Source organism: Cucurbita moschata, unplaced genomic scaffold, assembly GCF_002738365.1.
Source record: "Cucurbita moschata cultivar Rifu unplaced genomic scaffold, Cmos_1.0 Cmo_Scf00012, whole genome shotgun sequence".
Taxonomy (NCBI): Eukaryota; Viridiplantae; Streptophyta; class Magnoliopsida; order Cucurbitales; family Cucurbitaceae; genus Cucurbita; species Cucurbita moschata.
Genome location: NW_019268528.1, coordinates 4,739,322 through 4,757,891, shown reverse-complemented (window position 1 = coordinate 4,757,891; position 18,570 = coordinate 4,739,322). Strand labels below are relative to the sequence as shown.

The 18,570-nt window shown below is 36.1% G+C and overlaps 1 protein-coding gene across 5 annotated transcripts in view; it reads left to right on the top strand.

The window, feature by feature from the left end:
- LOC111450486 (5'-3' exoribonuclease 3-like) overlaps positions 1–4,227 on the top strand; it is a 12,257-nt gene extending 8,030 nt beyond the window's left edge. For 3 of the 5 annotated variants that reach the window (XM_023090656.1, XM_023090658.1, XM_023090657.1), the window contains 13 exons: positions 193–474; positions 652–747; positions 848–943; positions 1,030–1,100; positions 1,521–1,649; positions 1,724–1,800; positions 1,879–1,919; positions 2,027–2,101; positions 2,197–2,351; positions 2,678–2,788; positions 2,871–2,946; positions 3,034–3,263; positions 3,346–4,227. In XM_023090656.1, the coding sequence (XP_022946424.1) occupies positions 193–474; positions 652–747; positions 848–943; positions 1,030–1,100; positions 1,521–1,649; positions 1,724–1,800; positions 1,879–1,919; positions 2,027–2,101; positions 2,197–2,351; positions 2,678–2,788; positions 2,871–2,946; positions 3,034–3,263; positions 3,346–3,589 (1,683 nt within the window). In that variant the 3' untranslated portion in view covers positions 3,590–4,227. The remainder of the gene's footprint in view (positions 1–192; positions 475–651; positions 748–847; positions 944–1,029; positions 1,101–1,520; positions 1,650–1,723; positions 1,801–1,878; positions 1,920–2,026; positions 2,102–2,196; positions 2,352–2,677; positions 2,789–2,870; positions 2,947–3,033; positions 3,264–3,345) is intronic. The other 2 variants (XM_023090660.1, XM_023090659.1) reach the window with 2 other exon arrangements.
- Positions 4,228–18,570: the final 14,343 nt, after the last annotated feature.

Here is an 18,570-nt window from a genome sequence, read left to right as displayed (position 1 = left end):
TTTTTTTTTTTTTTTTTTTTTTTTTTTTTTTTTTTTCTGAGTTGAGGATTAAGAAACAAAATTTCATTTACGATGAAATTTACTAAAAGACTTTTAATTTCTAGTTATTTGTAGATTACATCTCATATTGATTGTATTCCTATGTGATATCCTTTCTATTCTCTCACTGTTGGTCATCTTTTATAAATTCAGAAGCAGGCAGGCAGAATAAAGCTCGCTAAAGCTCTGACAAGTAGAGGAGATGATGCAGGGCCCTGGGTTCAACCATCCTTAGTTGCAGTTGCTCGTTTTCATAGATCTCGTCTAGCTTCAGCTCCTTATCCTTCGCCATATGGACAATCAAGAAAAGCCACGTCCAGATTCTCAGGACTGAAAAATAAGAATATGCAACGTCCTAACAAAGTTGCACGTCCATCGTCTGGGGATTCTATTGGTTCTGCCATCGTTGAAGCAGAAAACACTTTGGAAATAGATGTACGTTTCCTTGCTTAGGGCGTAGTTCATTGTTATTATGACTTCCATTAGCCATTTTTTAGGACTATTTCTATGGCTAACCTGTAATTGGTATGGGCCTTGCCGGCATGAGTTTTCATTTAGATCATTGAGAAGGTCTAGAATGCTAATTATATCTAATTTTTGTTTATCTTCTAGATCCATGAGAACAACAAGGAATTGAAGACAAAGCTTAAGGAGTTTCTGCGTGAGAAGTCTGATGTTTTCAACTCTAATGATTCAGAAGTAGACAAGGTTTGTATCTAGTAATGCTAATAGTCTAATCATAGTTGTATAGTACAATAATCAATGTGTTAAAGTTCATCTCGTAAGCTGAATGAATGTTGGCGGTCAGATTAAATTGGGCATACCTGGGTGGAGAGAGAGGTATTATAATGAGAAGTTTTCTGGAAATACTCCCGAGGAACTCGATGACATACGAAATGATGTTGTAAGTTATTAAGCGAATTTCTAGTGATTTCTTAATTTTTTTTATCTTCTGGAATTGTAGGCTAATTTTTGTTGTTTTTCTGGCAGGTTTTGAGGTACACAGAAGGCCTATGTTGGATTATGCGCTATTATTACGAAGGCGTTTGTTCTTGGCAATGGTGAGGTTTTTATTCTCGTTTCTTTGGCGCTTTTGCCATCTTTTATTTTTCGTGTTATTGCTTATTATTGTCTAAGATAAATGGACGTCTTAAAATGAGTAGCAGAATCTAAATTGAAACCGGTTGTTATCTTCTCATCAGTTTTCCTCTTTCTAGATTCTGCTACAATTTTTTTTACCTGCCTATGTGTCTCTAGCACATCGTTAATATGCCCTGACCTCGTAATTAAAAAGGATAAAATAATAAAAATTGAGAAAATTTATTAAAAGAAGTTCTAAATGACATGACAATCATGGGTTTGGACTGCATATCTTTACGCTTGTGTAATCTCAATTACATATCTCTGACAAAGTGAATGTATTTAGTTCGTATTCTGGTGATGTTCATTTTGTTGTTTACTAATGCCATTTTCTTCTTCAGGTTTTATCCATATCATTATGCACCATTTGCTTCTGATCTCAAAGGTCTTGATAAGCTGAATATATCATTCACTCTAGGCACTCCCTTCAAGCCATTCAATCAGCTACTGGGTGTCTTCCCTGCTGCTAGGTCTGGTGCTAATTTCTTTCAAATTAAATGGAATTTCCATTTATTAGAGGGTTCTTACATTGAACTTTATGCAGTGCACACGCACTCCCCGAGCAGTATCGGAAATTGATGACGGATCAGAACTCGCCTATTGTTGATTTCTATCCTAATGGTACAAAATCTGTTTAAAAATGACTGCGTTATGGTTATCAAGTTTTGTCTCCCCTCTAACTTTTGTTTGATGCGTCAGATTTTGAAGTGGATATGAATGGTAAACGGTTTTCCTGGCAGGTTGGTTGCTTTCACCCCTTATTTTATTCTTTAATTTGATGAATTGGCTTTAGTTATGTTATGCGTTGTTGCTTCTTTTTTAATAATTTGTTCAAACTATTCTGCAGGGAATTGCAAAGTTGCCTTTCATTGATGAAACCCGCCTTCTTGCAGAGGTTGAAAAAGTCGAGCATACATTGACGGTGTGTTACTAACTTGTGGTTCAGACATCCTTGATGAGGTCTAGATGATCCATATCCTTGTCTCTTTGAATAATTAACTTTTGACATTTCTGCAGCAAGAAGAAGTGCGGAGAAATAGTGTGATGTTTGACATGCTTTTTGTCACATCTTCTCACCCCCTTTCTGTTAGTATATACTCGCTCAATGACCGCCGTAAGCTGACGGGAAGAAAACGTAATCGGGTTAAGGAAAAAATAAACCCTGAACTTAGGTTTGTATCATGTAAAAATCTTTCCTTTATGAGCATATTAATATGATCATGATGGGCACAATCACACCTTCCCCTTGTTAGCATGCAAGTTCATCAAATCTGATAAACTTAGATATGGTAGCTGAGTTAACTTTAAGACAAATATGTATTTTATGGTTCATTTTGATGCTTTATACAAGTTTTTGGGAAGGTTCTCTGGACTCCGATCTGGTTTCTAGGAAACTCCTTGGGTTCTTTACACCATTATGCTTAATTTCTCATGGAAATTTTGTTGATATTCACGTTCTTGGTAGAAGTTAGTTAATTCTAATTTGATTAAGCGTTAACTGCAGTGAAGGAATGAATGGTTATCTCTTTCCATGTTCGGGAGAGTTGTGCCCTCAAATATTCAGGTCTCCAGTTGAGGGCATGGAGGATATTATGAACAACCAAGTCATGTAAGAGTCTTGAGTACTTTATTTGATTTAACAAAACTACTCATCACGGTTTCTCCTTTGTTTCTTTTTCTTTCAAATCTAGATGTGCTATATATCGGCTTCCGGACCCACACAAGCATATCACGAAACCGCCTGCTGGGGTGAACTTTCCTCCAAGGGTACTTTATATTTCTTTTAGCTTATATTGATGTTGAAACACACCAATATCCTGCTGTTGTTTAATTCACTTGCATGTCTTGCGGCAGACGGTGAGCATGAGAGACATGAAACCTGAACCTGGTTTACGGCATAAAGATACGCAACGCCACGACAATGGAAGATGCATGGGAGACACGAGGCCTGAACCTGGTTTGCAGCGTAAAGATATGCAACGCCACGACAATGGAAGATGCATGGGAGACACGAGGCCTGAACCTGGTTTACGGCATAAAGATAGGCAACGCCACGGCAATGGAAGATGCAATGAGAACGCAAGGTAGTAGTATACCTACAGAAACCGGAAGAATTTCAATACATTTTTTTTCTTTCTTGTGAGTGTTCTTTCCTTGTTTTTCCAGGCCAAATGCTCCTGGAATCATTTCAGGTCGACTATTAGGGGATGCATCACGTAGACTTGTTAACAGCTTGCTGCTGGTTAGGAGGGGAGATTCTAAGGTTGAGGACAATTGTCAGGCACTCCCACTTCCCCATACGGCACAGCCCTGCATCCTTGGGCAACCTCCTCCTTCACAGGCTCAAGAAGAAGACTACAGAATGGCAGTTGTGCCAGACCGAACTATTCCGACACAACACAACGTGTAGTCAACGAGATCATGGGCAACATCTGTCACTCCGAGGCCATCACCGCAATGTGAGAACTCATTCCATGATCACAAGATCAAGCAGAAGAATACAGAACCAGGTGCCAGACCAGACTATTCCAAAGGTCATCACGCCACCTAGATCGAGTACCGTCAGCCACTCCCAAGTCGCCACAGAAAAATGAGACCTCCTCACTCACACAATTGTAGAGCACACAATCAGAGAATCGTGAGGCTTACTAACCCATGGACATCAACATTCTTGTGAGGTTTACGACGACTTGCCTCCCTATCCTCGTAATAAACCTACATTTTCCACCATCCCAACTTATGAGTGTTTACAATTACAATCAACTGTTGGAAGCTTTGGGTAGTAGTGAGCAAATTGGCGATTGGTGTCATGGTCATGTTTATCTAGGGCGTGTTGCCTGTGGTTATATATCTATGTTATGCCAAACCCTTAGTCTAGCTCATGTTGTATTACTTTGATTTTATGTTAATTATTTTATTATTATATTTGTTGTGGCACAATTATGTTCCTGGAATGCCTCGAAGTGTATTACAGGGAGATGTGACTAGTCTTCAATTCTTTTTACCCGGAGTTGTATGTTATTTAAGCTGTTGTTGGCCCTTGCTTGCTTACTTGCTAGCCTATAATGTTGCTTTCAACTCTTTCAAAAATCTCTTTGCCTCTCTTTTCTAAGACTTTCTCAAAGCGGGGTCATGACTTCGGCATTTATTGTTGGTGTCAATGACAACATGATCCTGAGTTGGGTTGACTCACTTAGGGGTGGTAGTAATTATTGCAGAATCACTTTAGAAAGTTGATTTATTTAACATGTTTATGACAACAACTATACAAATACCACATCGATTGACTGGTCGACATCAAAAAACAAATGCTATATTTACAAGAAAGTCCCTAACAATCCTTGGTATTTGAACGAGTGCGTTAAAAGAGATTGTCCCATAGATTGACACGATCGTCATAGTAGCTGGCTGCCTTGATGGGATGCCCATCTAGGAATTGATAGAAGATAGCCATAAGAGGGATAGCTCAGAGGGCTTTGTTGCTCAAATAGAGGACAGTGCGATACTCACGTGGAAGCAACCGTAACAACAGTACTATCTCCCCTAAAAGTGGGAGAGGAGATAGTGGGAGATCATAGAAAATCACTTCAATCGTGGATCAATAGAGTATTTGAGTGCCCCATGAGAGCGACCCTCTAGGCCTTCCAAGCCACATTAGAAGCAGACTGAGGCAGCAGTAGAAGCTGAAATGCCATCATCAGAAAGAATAGACGACCTTCTTATAGGGGCCTTGAAGTTTTTTGTCTGCCCTCCAAAAGAAGGTAGGGGAATCAAAAGAGCGGGTTAACCATAAATTGACCAAGAGTACTATGTTTAACTCTGGGACCACCCACAACTTTATATCCCTATCCATTCTAGGAGTGGCAAAGAGGATTGCCCTCAAGCTGGGAACCTAAAGTGGACAAACCGACTTCGTGATTGTCAAGATGGACAATTTTGGTGTCGTAAGTTTATGTCACAAGTTATGGTGCCCTCAAAGACAACTTTATGTCACAAGTTATGGGGCATTCAAATTTCTAGTCATGTCCTTTGACATCACGAATGCTCTAGCCACATTTTGCACTTTAATAAACCTAGTCTTGCACGAATAACTTGATCGTATACTTGGACAATATAGTAGTTAAAGTTAAACCTTAGAAGGACATCAAGTTCACTTATATAGTTTGTCTTCAAAAAAAAAAAAAATTGGAAAATAACTAACTATATGTTTTCACCCCAAGCAAGGTTAAAAGAAATATAAGAAAATATTGAGAGGACTCAGACAGAACAAACCAACAAGGTTAAAAGAAGACCTAAGAAAATATTAAGAGGATCCAGAAAGAACAAAGAACCCAAGTAAGCGATTTCAATACCCTAACAATAATAGTTTATCATTCAATCAAGATGAAATTTCATAATAAACTTTAGGCTAGTTTTTAATTTTTAAGCAATCAAAATGTTACCTTAAATTAAATTAAGATGAACTCCTAATAAGCTCTTGATTTGTAAGTAACTAGGAGGTTACCTCAAGAACATGTATGAAGTAAGCTTATCACACCCATGTCCTAAAGTAACACTACACAAGCTTAACTATGCTAAGACACGAAGTTTGCTAAGTACCACTCAAGCAATAGGAATCTAGGATAAGATTTAAGAATAAAAACTAAAGACAAGAACATGACCAAGAATAAGTATGGTACCCTAGCATAGCTTAAGAACATGTTAAGAGCTTACAAGTTGATTACTGGCTGAGTTTTTATAGTCACTCCATGTTTTCCATGATTTTTAGGTAGTTAAGGAGGTAGGTGAGGTCATGAATGGACTCTAGACCAAATGTCATAGACAAGTCTTACCCATAATCTTGAACATTGTTTTGTTTTAATTTAATGTTTTTGTGTTTGTTCCTTATTTTGTAATTTAGACTACTTAGGTATGAATTCTATTTTGATACAACGTAAAAGTGTGGTATATTATGTTTGAAATTCTCTTTGTTTTTATTTTGCAAAAAAATTTATTCGTTTTACACCATCAAGTTAACCCTAATCACGATCCATGAGATGATAGATATGACATATAATTGATTGGCTAAGTTACCCATGGATACCCATGAGATGATAGATATGAAGAAGAAAAGAACTTTCTGCTTCACTATAGACTTAAGAGAGGATATCGTACAAGGGTCAGTGGTGGCCCATGCCTCAAGCAACTATTACACCACCCTCAAAGCTGTCACCTTACTAGACATGTATAAACAACAACCAAAAATGGGGGAGAAGGCTAGTCAGAGCACAAAAGAAAGTCCTCAAACAAAAACCACCACAACAAGAGGCTGAAGGACATACCTCCATGCCAAAAATGTCAAAAAACTTCCTTATCGGGAATGTAGGGTAGGAACTAACGCCTGTTTTAACTGTGGTAAGGGAGGCCACCGGTTCTTTGAATGTCCACACCTAAGAAATCAGGACAACAGACAAGCATGCCACACCAAGAGAGACAACACCAAAATCAGAACCAGATGGGCCAAGGGGCCAGTTTTGCCCTTTGAAATTTCGTAAAGATGCAAACTCGAGCAAAAAGTGTCACGCATGGCACCTCAGAATTTTGAATTTATCTATGCTCATAGTATGCATCAAAGTATGATATAAGAAGCATGTTATAGAAATTTGAGCATGAAATGAGTTGGTTTGATGTATGTAAGAGCACATTAAGCGTTATGATGCATGTTTATTGAAGAATGAACTGTGGGGCTATAATATGACCGAAATTGAGAGCATACCTTTAGTATGATATAAAACATGTTATAGGAAGCTGGTTATAAATGTTTGAGCATAGAATGAGCTGAGATGACACGTGTTACTATGTATGTTACTGAAACGCGTACGCACTATCTTAAGAACTGAAATTGATGACTAGGTATATATGTTTAGATCGCTATGCTATGTCTCTATTTTCTATGTTTATGATGTATGTGGTTGTAGAGGGACAATTAGGGGTTCGCCAACTAACCTCTAATCGTGAGTTTGATTCGATTTTCAGGGCTCCAGATAACCATATAACTGGCTTATGATATTTTAAGACTTGTGACTGTACCTTGTGTGGACTACGGTGAAGTTTGCCGGTTAGCTTCTTGTAGTGAGTTTGTCACCAGTAGCAGGGTTCAACAGTTGTAGCTTACGAGTTGGTTATGATTATTGTTCATGCATGTGAGTTATGCGATTATACGAGGACAATAGGAGTGTTGCAAAAGCTTTAGTTGCTATGTTTATGTTTTAGTTCTTGAATATTAGATCACTGATATGATCTTATGCCAATATCAGACCACTAATATGATTTTATACTGCATTCTTTGTTTTGACATGATATTCTTTTTCTTTTAGAATTTTATTTTTGTCTTCTATTAAGCATTGTACTGACTATAAATATAGTCATTTTTCACATAATAAACACTAAATTTCCTTCCTCTACAAACTTATCTTCAATAAATTTATCATTTGGTATTAGAGCCTCGTCTCTTTCGCCTGCAGCTAAAGATGACTACTGAAGGCAGATTTGCTCAACCAGCAACACCAAAATTTGTTGGTCACTACAATCATTGGAGCATGTTAATGGATAACTTTTTTCGCTGTAAAGAATATTGGCAAGTATTTAAGTCTGGAATTTCTGCCGTAGCATATGATGCTCGTTACTCAGATGAACAGAAGAAGGAGGTAGCAGATCAGAAATTGAAAAACTTAAGAGCTAATAACTACCTTTTCCAAGCCATTGATTGCTCAATTCTGGAGACTATTTTGGATAAAGAAAGTTCGAAAGGAATTTGGGATTCCATGAAAAAATTCCAAGGAAATACAAAGGTGAAACAAGCACAACATTCCACTCTAGTCCTTGTTGATCCGTACAGGTATTTCTTCAATAAAAGTCCAAACAATTAACTACATGCTCAATGTGCGTTCGAGGGCACGGTTTTCGGGCTTATCAAGCTCTAAGACTCTTAAACTTTGTCGTAGAGGTCTAAAATGAATCCAGATTATAAAAATAAAAATAAAATTTATAAAAATGGCTTCGCCCAGACTTGAACTAGAGACCTTCAATGTGGTAGACTGACGTGATAACCAACTACACCATGACATGATTAGAATCCTCCCTGGAAGGTCAGCCAAACTATAGAGTTAAGCCCAAACTTCCTAGAGCCTAGAGAAAAGCCCGTGAAAACCTACCAGGAACTGGATGCGATGAGAGCCTACAAGTAGGCTTACCGAGTACTTTTTTACTCACTGCATTTTAGATTTCTTTTTCAGGTCTTCGCTAACTGTCGCTCGAGGTGGGGGAGCATCTGAGTTCTGCATTGTCACTTGAGGGCCGTTTATGAGTGTCGACCCAGTCTGTGTACTTTGGGTCTTTTATATTTCGTTCGAAACAGTACCCCAAACCCTTTCTCCATGTGTAACAAACCTTTAACAACACATGTTTGCATTGCCTTTCAATTTGTTCTAGTCGAGGTGTTATTTGATTTTAAGTTGCATTATCTGAATGTTTAATTTAATTTTAATTTTATGTTTATTTTCCTTTCTCTTTTTTTTATTTTCGTCACGGTTTGAGATTTGAAGCCTCGAAAATCGTAACAAAAGACTTAATGACTCTTGGTCTAGTGAAAATAGTCTGTTGGACCAATCAACCTAGACCTCTCATACTAAGTTTAGTTCATAAACTTCTTGGCTAAATCAAGCATATAACATGCTCACAATCATTCCACCCTTGTCTTTGTCAATAAAAGTCCAAAATAATTACATGCTCAATGTGTGTTCGAGGGCACGGTTCCCGGGCTTATCAAGCTCTAAGGCTCTTAAACTTTCTCGGAGAGGTCTAAAATGATTCCGGATTATAAATATAAATATAAAAATAAAAATGACTCTTGGTCTAGCGAAAATAGTCTGTTGGACCAATCAACATAGACCTCTGATACTAAGTTTAGTTCATAAACTTCTGGGGTAAATCAAGCATATAACGTGCTCACAATCATTCCACCCTTGTCTTTGTCAATAAAAGTCCAAACAATAATTACATGCTCAATGTGTGTTCGAGGGCACGGTTCCCGGGCTTATCAAGCTCTAAGGCTCTTAAACTTTCTCGAAGAGGTCTAAAATGATTCCGGATTATAAATATAAATATAAAAATCAAAATTGCAAAGATGGCGTCACCCTTCGTACAGGTATTTTGTCAATAAAAGTCTAAACAATTAATTACATGCTCAATGTGTGTTCGAGGGCACGGTTCCCGGGCTTATCAAGCTTTAAGGCTCTTAAACTTTCTCGTAGAGGTCTAAAATGATTCTGGATTATAAATATAAAAATAAAAATAAAAATTGCAAAGATGGCGTCACCCCGACTAGAACTAGAAATCTTCAGTGTATTAGACTGACGTGATAACCAACTACACCACGACACCATTGGTAACCTCCCCAGAAGGTCAGCCAAACTATAGAGTTAAACCAAACTTCCTAGAGCCTAAAGAAAAGTCCGTTGAAACCTACTTGGAACTGGATGTGACGAGAGACTACAAGTAGGCTGCTTACCGAGTACCTTTTACTCACCGCATTTTAGATTTCTTTTTCAGGCCTTCGCTAACTGTCGCTCGAGGTGGGGGAGCGTCTGAGTGCTGCATTGTCACTTGAGGGCCGTTTATGAGTGTCGACCCGGTCTGTGTACTTTGGCTATTTTATATTTCGTTCGAAACATTACCCCAAACTCTTTCTTCGTTTGTAACAAACCTTTAACAACACATGTTTGCATTGCCTTTCAATTTGTTCTAGTCGAGGTGTTTGATTTTAAATTGCATTATCTAAATGTTTAATTTAATTTTACTTTTATGTTTATTTTCTTCTCTTTTTTCATTTTCATTAGTTTAAATGTGTATTTACACTCCACCAATAACGGGTCGAATGAAATTTACCACCTAACAAATGATTAATATTATTCATATAATGAATATACAAATATTTTGCATAAAAAAGATATTATTTTGGATAAAAAAAATAATAAATTTGATATTATTTTAAGTAAAAAAATATAATAAAAATATGTTTTAAATAAAAATATCAAATGTTTGTTCTAAGAGCTGGTTCGTACAACAAACTTTCATCTAACAAATTTCAAATTTAAAATCTGGGTCAGTTAATAGGTATAAATTATTCTAATTTTTTAAAATACTAATTTATATTAAGATCTTAATATTATATGTATAAATTTATATAATACAAATACAAACTTAAAATCCTCTGTTTATAAAACAACAAACTTAAAATCTCAGGTTCATGTTTGTACAACAAACTTAAAATCAAATGTTCGTAAAACAAACTAAAAATCATCTATTTGTATATCAAACTTAAAATCTCAGTTCATACATCAAACTTAAAATTCATGTCCAAAAACAAACTTAAAGACCAGTTCTATTAGTAGAATAAACTTAAATTCTTTGCAGAACAAATTGAAAATCTCAGGTTCTTAAAATAAATTTAAAACAAAGTGTTAAGGATAGTTGACCGTCACTATAAGGCAAATATCTAGATATTTGCCTTACATTACGGGTTACCATATTTGCCCTCTTATTAAAGGCAAATATATTGCATTCATTTATTATTCTTTCCTTTTATTACTATTTCCATAATATTTGTAATTTACCATATTTCTGTATTCTGAAAATAATTATAAATAAGAGAACTCTCACCCCATTTAGGTGTGGTGATTCAGCAAACATTCACATGGTATCAGAGCCCTTTCGGTTTAACAACCCTGATCCTTTCTTCTCTATGGCTTCCGAATCTTCTTATCATCTTCTTCCTTTCAATACTCTAATCCATATGATCACCATCAAACTTTCCTGCTATCCCTAGCTCCCAGACCCAACCTCTTTCCTCTATTCCTATTTCAAATTTCTTAGAACCACATTTTCATCATATTGATTCATCCCCCCCTACCACTTCATCACCGCAAACTCCTCGATCCAGTTCATCCCCGTGTGACATTTGTTCTGACCTTGTAGATGAGTCTGTGCAGGTTGATACTTCTCTTGCAGGTTCCACTTTGCCACCCTCGACTTCTAATTCGACCTCTATTGAACCTCCTGTTGATTTCTCTTCTTTGGGCACTCATCCTATGATCACACGAGCCAAAGCTGGTATATTCAAGACTCGTCATCCAGCAAATCTTGGTATTTTGGGCTCATCTGGACTTCTTTATGCTCTTCTTGCATCCACTGAGCCAAAAGGATTCAAATCTGCGGCTAAGAATCCTGCTTGGGTGGCTGCCATGGATGAAGAAATTCAAGCATTACAACAAAATGATACTTGGACTTTGGTTCCTCGCCCTGCTAACACCAACATCGTGGGCTCTAAATGGGTGTTTCGTATTAAATATTTGCCTGATGGATCTGTCGAGCGTTTCAAGGCTCGACTTGTTGCCAAAGGTTATACTCAGGTTCCTGGTCTTGACTACACTGACACTTTCAGTCCGGTTGTCAAAGCTACCACTGTCCGTGTTGTGCTTTCTATTGCAGTCACAAATAAATGGCCTCTTCGACAACTTGATGTCAAGAATGTTTTTCTCAATGGAACTCTTATTGAACGTGTTCATATGGAACAACCTCCTGGGTATATTGATCCTCGATTTCCCACTCATGTTTGTCTATTAAAGAAAGCCCTCTATGGTTTAAAGCAAGCTTCTCGTGCTTGGTTTCAGCGTTTTAGCTCATTTCTTCTCACACTTGGGTTTTCTTGCAGTCGCGCTGACACGTCCCTTTTTGTCTTTCATCAGCAATCTAACATTATCTATTTGCTTCTTTATGTTGATGACATTATTGTTACCGGCAACAACTCATCTCTTATTGACAGCTTTACTCGCAAGCTTCATTCTGAGTTTGCTACCAAAGATTTGGGTTCTCTCAGTTACTTTCTTGGTCTTGAAGCTTCACCCACTCCTGATGGTCTCTTTATTAGTCAGTTAAAATATGCTCGAGATATTCTTACACGTGCTCAGTTGCTCGATAGCAAACCAGTTCACACTCCCATGGTTGTTTCTCAACACTTGACTGCTGATGGTTCTCCTTTCTCTGATCCTACTCTCTACAGATCTCTTGTTGGCGCCCTTCAGTACTTGACTATTACGCGTCCAGATATTGCCTATGCTGTCAATTCTGTCAGTCAATTCTTGCATGCCCCTACTGCAGATCACTTTCTTGCTGTCAAACGTATTCTTCGCTATGTCAAAGGAACACTCCACTTTGGTCTTACCTTTCGTCCATCCAATGTTCCTAGTACGCTAGTCGCTTATTCGGATGCTGACTGGGCTGGTTGTCCCGATACTCGTCGTTCTACATCCGGCTATTCTATTTATCTTGGTAACAATCTGGTTTCTTGGAGTGCCAAAAAGCAACCTACTGTCTCACGCTTCAGCTATGAATCTGAGTATCGTGCTCTTGCCACAACCGCTGCTGAACTTCTTTGGGTTACGCATCTTTTGCATGACCTCAAGGTCCCTATTTCAAAGCAGCCCTTACTCTTATGTGACAACAAAAGTGCTATTTTTTTGAGCTCTAATCCCGTTTCTCACAAGCGGGCCAAACATGTTGAACTAGATTATCATTTCCTTCGAGAACTTGTTATCGCTGGCAAACTTCGCACACAATATGTACCCTCTCATCTCCAAGTTGCTGACATCTTCACAAAGAGTATTTCTCGACCTCTCTTTGAATTTTTCAGATCCAAGCTTTACGTTCGTTCAAATCCGACGCTCAGCTTGCGGGGGGTGTTAAGGATAGTTGACCGTCACTATAAGGCAAATATCTATATTTGCCTTACATTACGGGTTACCATATTTGCCCTCTTATTAAAGGCAAATATATTGCATTCATTTATTATTCTTTCCTTTTATTACTATTTCCATAATATTTGTAATTTACCATATTTCTGTATTCTGAAAATAATTATAAATAAGAGAACTCTCACCCCATTTAGGTGGGGTGATTCAGCAAACATTCACACACAGGTTCCTACAACAAACTCAAAAACACCTATTCTTAAATCAAACTTAAAATCAGTGGTTTCTGGAACAAACTTAAATTCTCTATTCATATAACAAACTTAAAATCAGAACAAACTCAAAATCTAAGAACAAACTTAAAATAATAGGTTTGTTTCTACAACAAACTTAAAATCTTAAGAAAGTTAAAATCCTCTGTCCTTAAAACAAACTTAAAATTCACTATTATTACAACAAAAAAACATCCAAAACAAACTATTCATGAAAACCTCGTTTTATTGAGAACAAACTCTTCACGAAAAAAAGATTCAAACATGTCTTGATCTTTTTTTTCTCTCCTCACGACCACTCTTACTATGGTTTTTTTTCTCTCTCCTCACCATTACAAACCCTAAGTGGCTTTATTTATTTTTTTTCTCTCTACTCATGACTTCTCTAATGGCAACCATTGTCAGAAACTTGATCTCTAATGTCAGTTAATATCTTTTTTTCTCTCTCTCTTCACCATTACACGCTTGAAGTGACTTTAATATTTTTTTTCTGTCTCTACTCATGACTTCTCTAATTACTGCCATTGTCGAAAATAATAGACTTGAGCTTTTACTATAAAACAAAACATAGAAATATGGTCGGAGAACCTCCCATTTGAAATCTAAAAAGAGAAAGATGAAAGTGAGGAGTTGTAGTAGGACTCCAACAAAATCGGTTGACATGAGCTTCAGGTAACCACCAAAGATGAGTGAGCAAGGTGAACAACATTAATGTCAGCAATTCTGCCATTGTGACTTTGTAAAAACAAATAAAACGTTAAGTTTTTTATAGAAGGTATTTATAAAATACAAAATAGTTCAAAGGTGTATTTACACAACACCAACCATTCGTGGAATTAAATTTACCGCGAACAAATGATTCATAGTATTCATATAATAAATATATAAATATTTTATGTAAAAAAAAATTATTTTGGATAAAAAAAATAATAAAGGTATTTTAAGTAAAAAAAAATCTAATATTATTTTGAGTAAAAAAAAACATAATAAAAATATATTTTTAAGTAAAAATATAAGATGTTTTGGTAGAAAAACCTTAAAATTAACTATTAGAGGACAAACTTAAATTTACCTGTAAAACAAACTTAAAACAATATGTTTGTAAAGAAACTTAAAATCATCTGTTCATAGAACAAACTTAAAATTCACTGTAAGTGAAACAACAAACTTAAAATTCCTGTTCGTAGAGCAACAAGTTTAAAATCTCCTGTTTGTATTTTCTGTTGTTGTAGAACAACAAACTTAAAATCTCTTGTTCCTACATTAAATACACACATTCATTAATATGCTAAAAGTGGTTGAGGAGGCTGATTGAGCCCTTCTCCATAAACTTCAAATAGGAAGTAACTACATTCTTTCTAGTCTTCCTTTTCTTTTTGGTGGCATCTATTAGGGCTCCACTTGGACCCCTAGAGTAGATAGAGGGGCAAAATGACACATTTGCCCCTCAGCAGGCTTTGGCAGATTTTTATTTATTTATTTATTTTTCAGTGTTGGTGTTACAACAAGTGAACCAGTAGACAAAAAGAAAGGGATGTTAATTCCAGAACTGAATATTCTTTCCAATTGCAAGCATTTCCATCTTTAGCAGGTATTTTTCATCTTCAAATTGTAGCTTGTACAAGTGAAACACTTAGATTAAATATTTCACAATAAATAGAGGTGCATAGTAACGCCATAATCAACAATAACTCCTACAACACTTTTCACAATGTCAATCCCAAACACACGAGTCTTACCCTGTGTCATTTTACTTTCAATAGCTAAATCACAGCTTTTTGACCACTATTAGTTTATCCAGCAGCGACCTTACGATTTTTGTGCTTTACAATCTGGACAATAAGTAGGAGGAGGGATAAATTCCTTCACAATCTATGGCTTGTGAACTCAGAAGGGAAGAAACTCGGTAACTAACTATCGGGGCACCTCCTTTGTTTATAAACAAATAAAATTCATACATTCATTTATTTTAGTTCAGTTTATAAGATGTGCAAATTATAATTAGTTCATTATATTTGGATTATAATAGTTAAGGGTGAAAAAAATAATAATTTTCTTGTTTCATGTTGTTTTCATCTTCAAATTGTAGGAGGTACAAGTGAACCAGTAGACCAAAGAAGAGGGAGGTCAATTCCAAAACCAAATATTCTTCATATTGCAAACATTTCCATCCTTAGCTGTACCATGTTATTTTCATCTTCAAATTGTAGCTTGTACAAATGAAAGACTTAGATAAAATATTTCACAATAAATATAGGTGCATAGTAACGTCATAATCGACAACAGCTCCCACAACACTTTTAACCATGCCAATCCCAAACACACGAGGGGCACCTCCTTTGTTTCATTTTGCCTCCAATAGTTAAATCACAGCTTTTTGACCACTTTTAGTTTGTCCAGCAGTGGCCTTATAATTTATATGCTTTTCAATGAAGACAATGTGTAGGAGGAGGGATAAATTCCTTCACAATCCATGGCTTATGGCCTCAAAAGGGAAGAAACAAGGTGACTAACTGACGGGGCACCTCCTTTGTTTATGAATTGAAAAAACTCGAACATTTATTTATTTTAGTTCAGTTTATTAGATGTGAAAATTATAATTAGTTCATTATGTTTGGACTATAATAGTTAAGGGTGAAAAAAATAAAAATTTTCTTGTTTTCGTCCTCAAATTTTAGCTTGTACAAGTGAACCAGTAGACATAAGGAGAGGGATGTTAATTGCAGAACTGAATATTTTTTAGATTGGAAGCATTTCCATCTTTAGCAAGTCTGTTCCATGCTATTTTCATGTTTCAATTGTAGCTTGAAACACTTATATCAAATATTTCAAAATAAATAGAGATGCATGCCATAATCGACAACATCTCCCAAAACACTTTTTGCCATGTCAATCCCGAACACACGAGTCTTCCCCGTGTCATTTTGCTTCTACTAACTAAATCACAGCTTTTTTTACCACATTTAGTTTCTCCAGCAGTGACCTTATAATTTTTGTGCTTTACAATCAGGACCATGGGTAGAAGGAGGGATAAATTCCTTCACAATCCATGGCTTGTGGCTTCACACGGGAAGAAACTTGGTAACTAACTACTAGGGCACATCGTTTGTTTATAAACAAGTAAAACTCAAACATTCATTTATTTTAGTTCAGTTTATTAGATTTGCAAATTATAATTAGTTTATTATGTTTGGATCATAACAGGTAAGGGTGAAAAAAATAATAATTTTCTTATTTCATGTTGTTTCAATCTTCAAATTTTAGTGAACCAGTACACCAAAGAGGAGGAATGTTAATTCCATAACGGAATATTTTTCAGATTGCGAGCATTTCCATCCTTAGCAGCTTTGTTCCATGTTATTTTATCTTCAAATTGTAGCTTATACAAGTAAAACACTTAGATCAAATATTTCACAATAAGCAGAGGTGCATAGTAACGCTATAATCGACAACAGCTCCCACAACACTTTTTAACCACACAAATCCCAAACACACGAGTCTTCCCCTGTGTTATTTTGCTTCCAATAGCTAAATCACAGCTTTTTTACCACTCTTAGTTTGTCTAGCAGTGGCCTTATAATTTTTGTACTTTACAATCAGAACAATATGTAGGAGGAGGGATAAATTTCTTCACAATCCATGACTTGTGGCCTCAAAAGGGAAGAAACTCGGTAACTAACCGCTAGGGCACCTCCTTTGTTTATAAATAGGTAAAACTTAAACATTCATTTATTTTAGTATATTAGATGTGCAAATTATAATTAGTTCATTATGTTTGGATTATAATAGTTAAGTGTGAAAAAAATAATAATTTTCTTGTTTCATATTGTTTTCATCTTCAAATTGTAGCTTGTACAAGTGAACCAGTAGACCAAAGAAGAGGGATGTTAATTCTAGAACTGAATATTCTTCCGATTGCAAGCATTTCCATCTTTTAGCATGTCTGTTCCAAGTTATTTTCATATTCAAATTGTGGCTTGTACAAGTGAAACACTTAGATCAAATATTTCACAATAAATAGAGAGAGATGCATAGTAAAGCCATAATCGACAAGAGCTCCCACAACAGTTTTCACCATGCCAATCCCAAACACACAAGTCTTCGCTGTGTCATTTTGCTTTCGATAGCTAAATCACAGTTTTTTGACCACTTTTAGTTTATCTAGTAGTGGCCTTATAATTTTTGTGATTGTATTTACAATCAGTTCAATGTGGAAGAGGAGGGATAAATTCCTTCACAAAACATTGTTTGTGCCCTCAAAAGGGAAGAAACTCGGTAACCAACTGTCGGGTCACCTCCTTTGTTTATAAACAGGTAAAATTCAAACATTCACATATTTTAGTTTAGTTTATTATATGTGCAAATTATAATTAGTTCATTATGTTTGGATTATAATAGTTAAGGGTGAAAAAAATAATAGTTTTCTTGCTTCATTTCATCTTCAGATTGTAGGTTGTACAAGTGAATCAGTAGACCAAAGAAGAGAGATGTTAATCCCAAAACTGAATATTCTTCAAATTGCAATCATTTCCATCCTTAGCAGGTCTATTCCATGTTCATCTTCAAATTGTGAAGGAATTATAGCTTGTGTACAACTGAAACACTTAAGTCAAATATTTCACAATAAATAGAGGTGCATAGTAACATGATAATCGACAACAGCTCCCACAACACTTTACACCATGCAAATCCCAAACAAACGAGTCTTTCCCTATGTTATTCAGCTTTCAATAGCTAAATCATAGCTTTTTGACCCACTTTTAGTTTATCGAGCAGTGGCCTTATAATTTTTGTGCATTACAATCAGGACAATGTGTAGGAGGAGGGATAAATTCCTTCACAATCCATGGCTTGTGGCCTCAGAAGGGTAGAAACTCGGTATCTAATTGACGGGCAGCCCCTTTGTTTATAAATAGGTAAAACTCAATAATTCATTTATTTTAGTTCAGTTTATTAGATGTGCAGATTATAATTAATTCATTGTGTTTGGATTATAATAGTTAAGGGTGAAATAATAATTTTCTTGTTTCATGTTGTTTTCATCTTCAAATTGTAGCTTGTACAAGTGAAGCAGTAGACCAAAGAAGAGGAATGTTAATTCTAGAACGGAATATTCTTCCGATTGCAAGCATTTCCATCTTTAGCATGTCTGTTACAAGTTATTTTCATATGCAAATTGTGGCTTGCACAAGTGAAACACTTAGATCAAATATTTCACTATAAATAGAACTGCATAGTAACGCCATAATCGAAACCAGCTCCCACAACACTTTTCACCATGTCAATCTCAATCACACGAGTCTTTCCCTATGTCATTTTGCTTCCAATAGCTA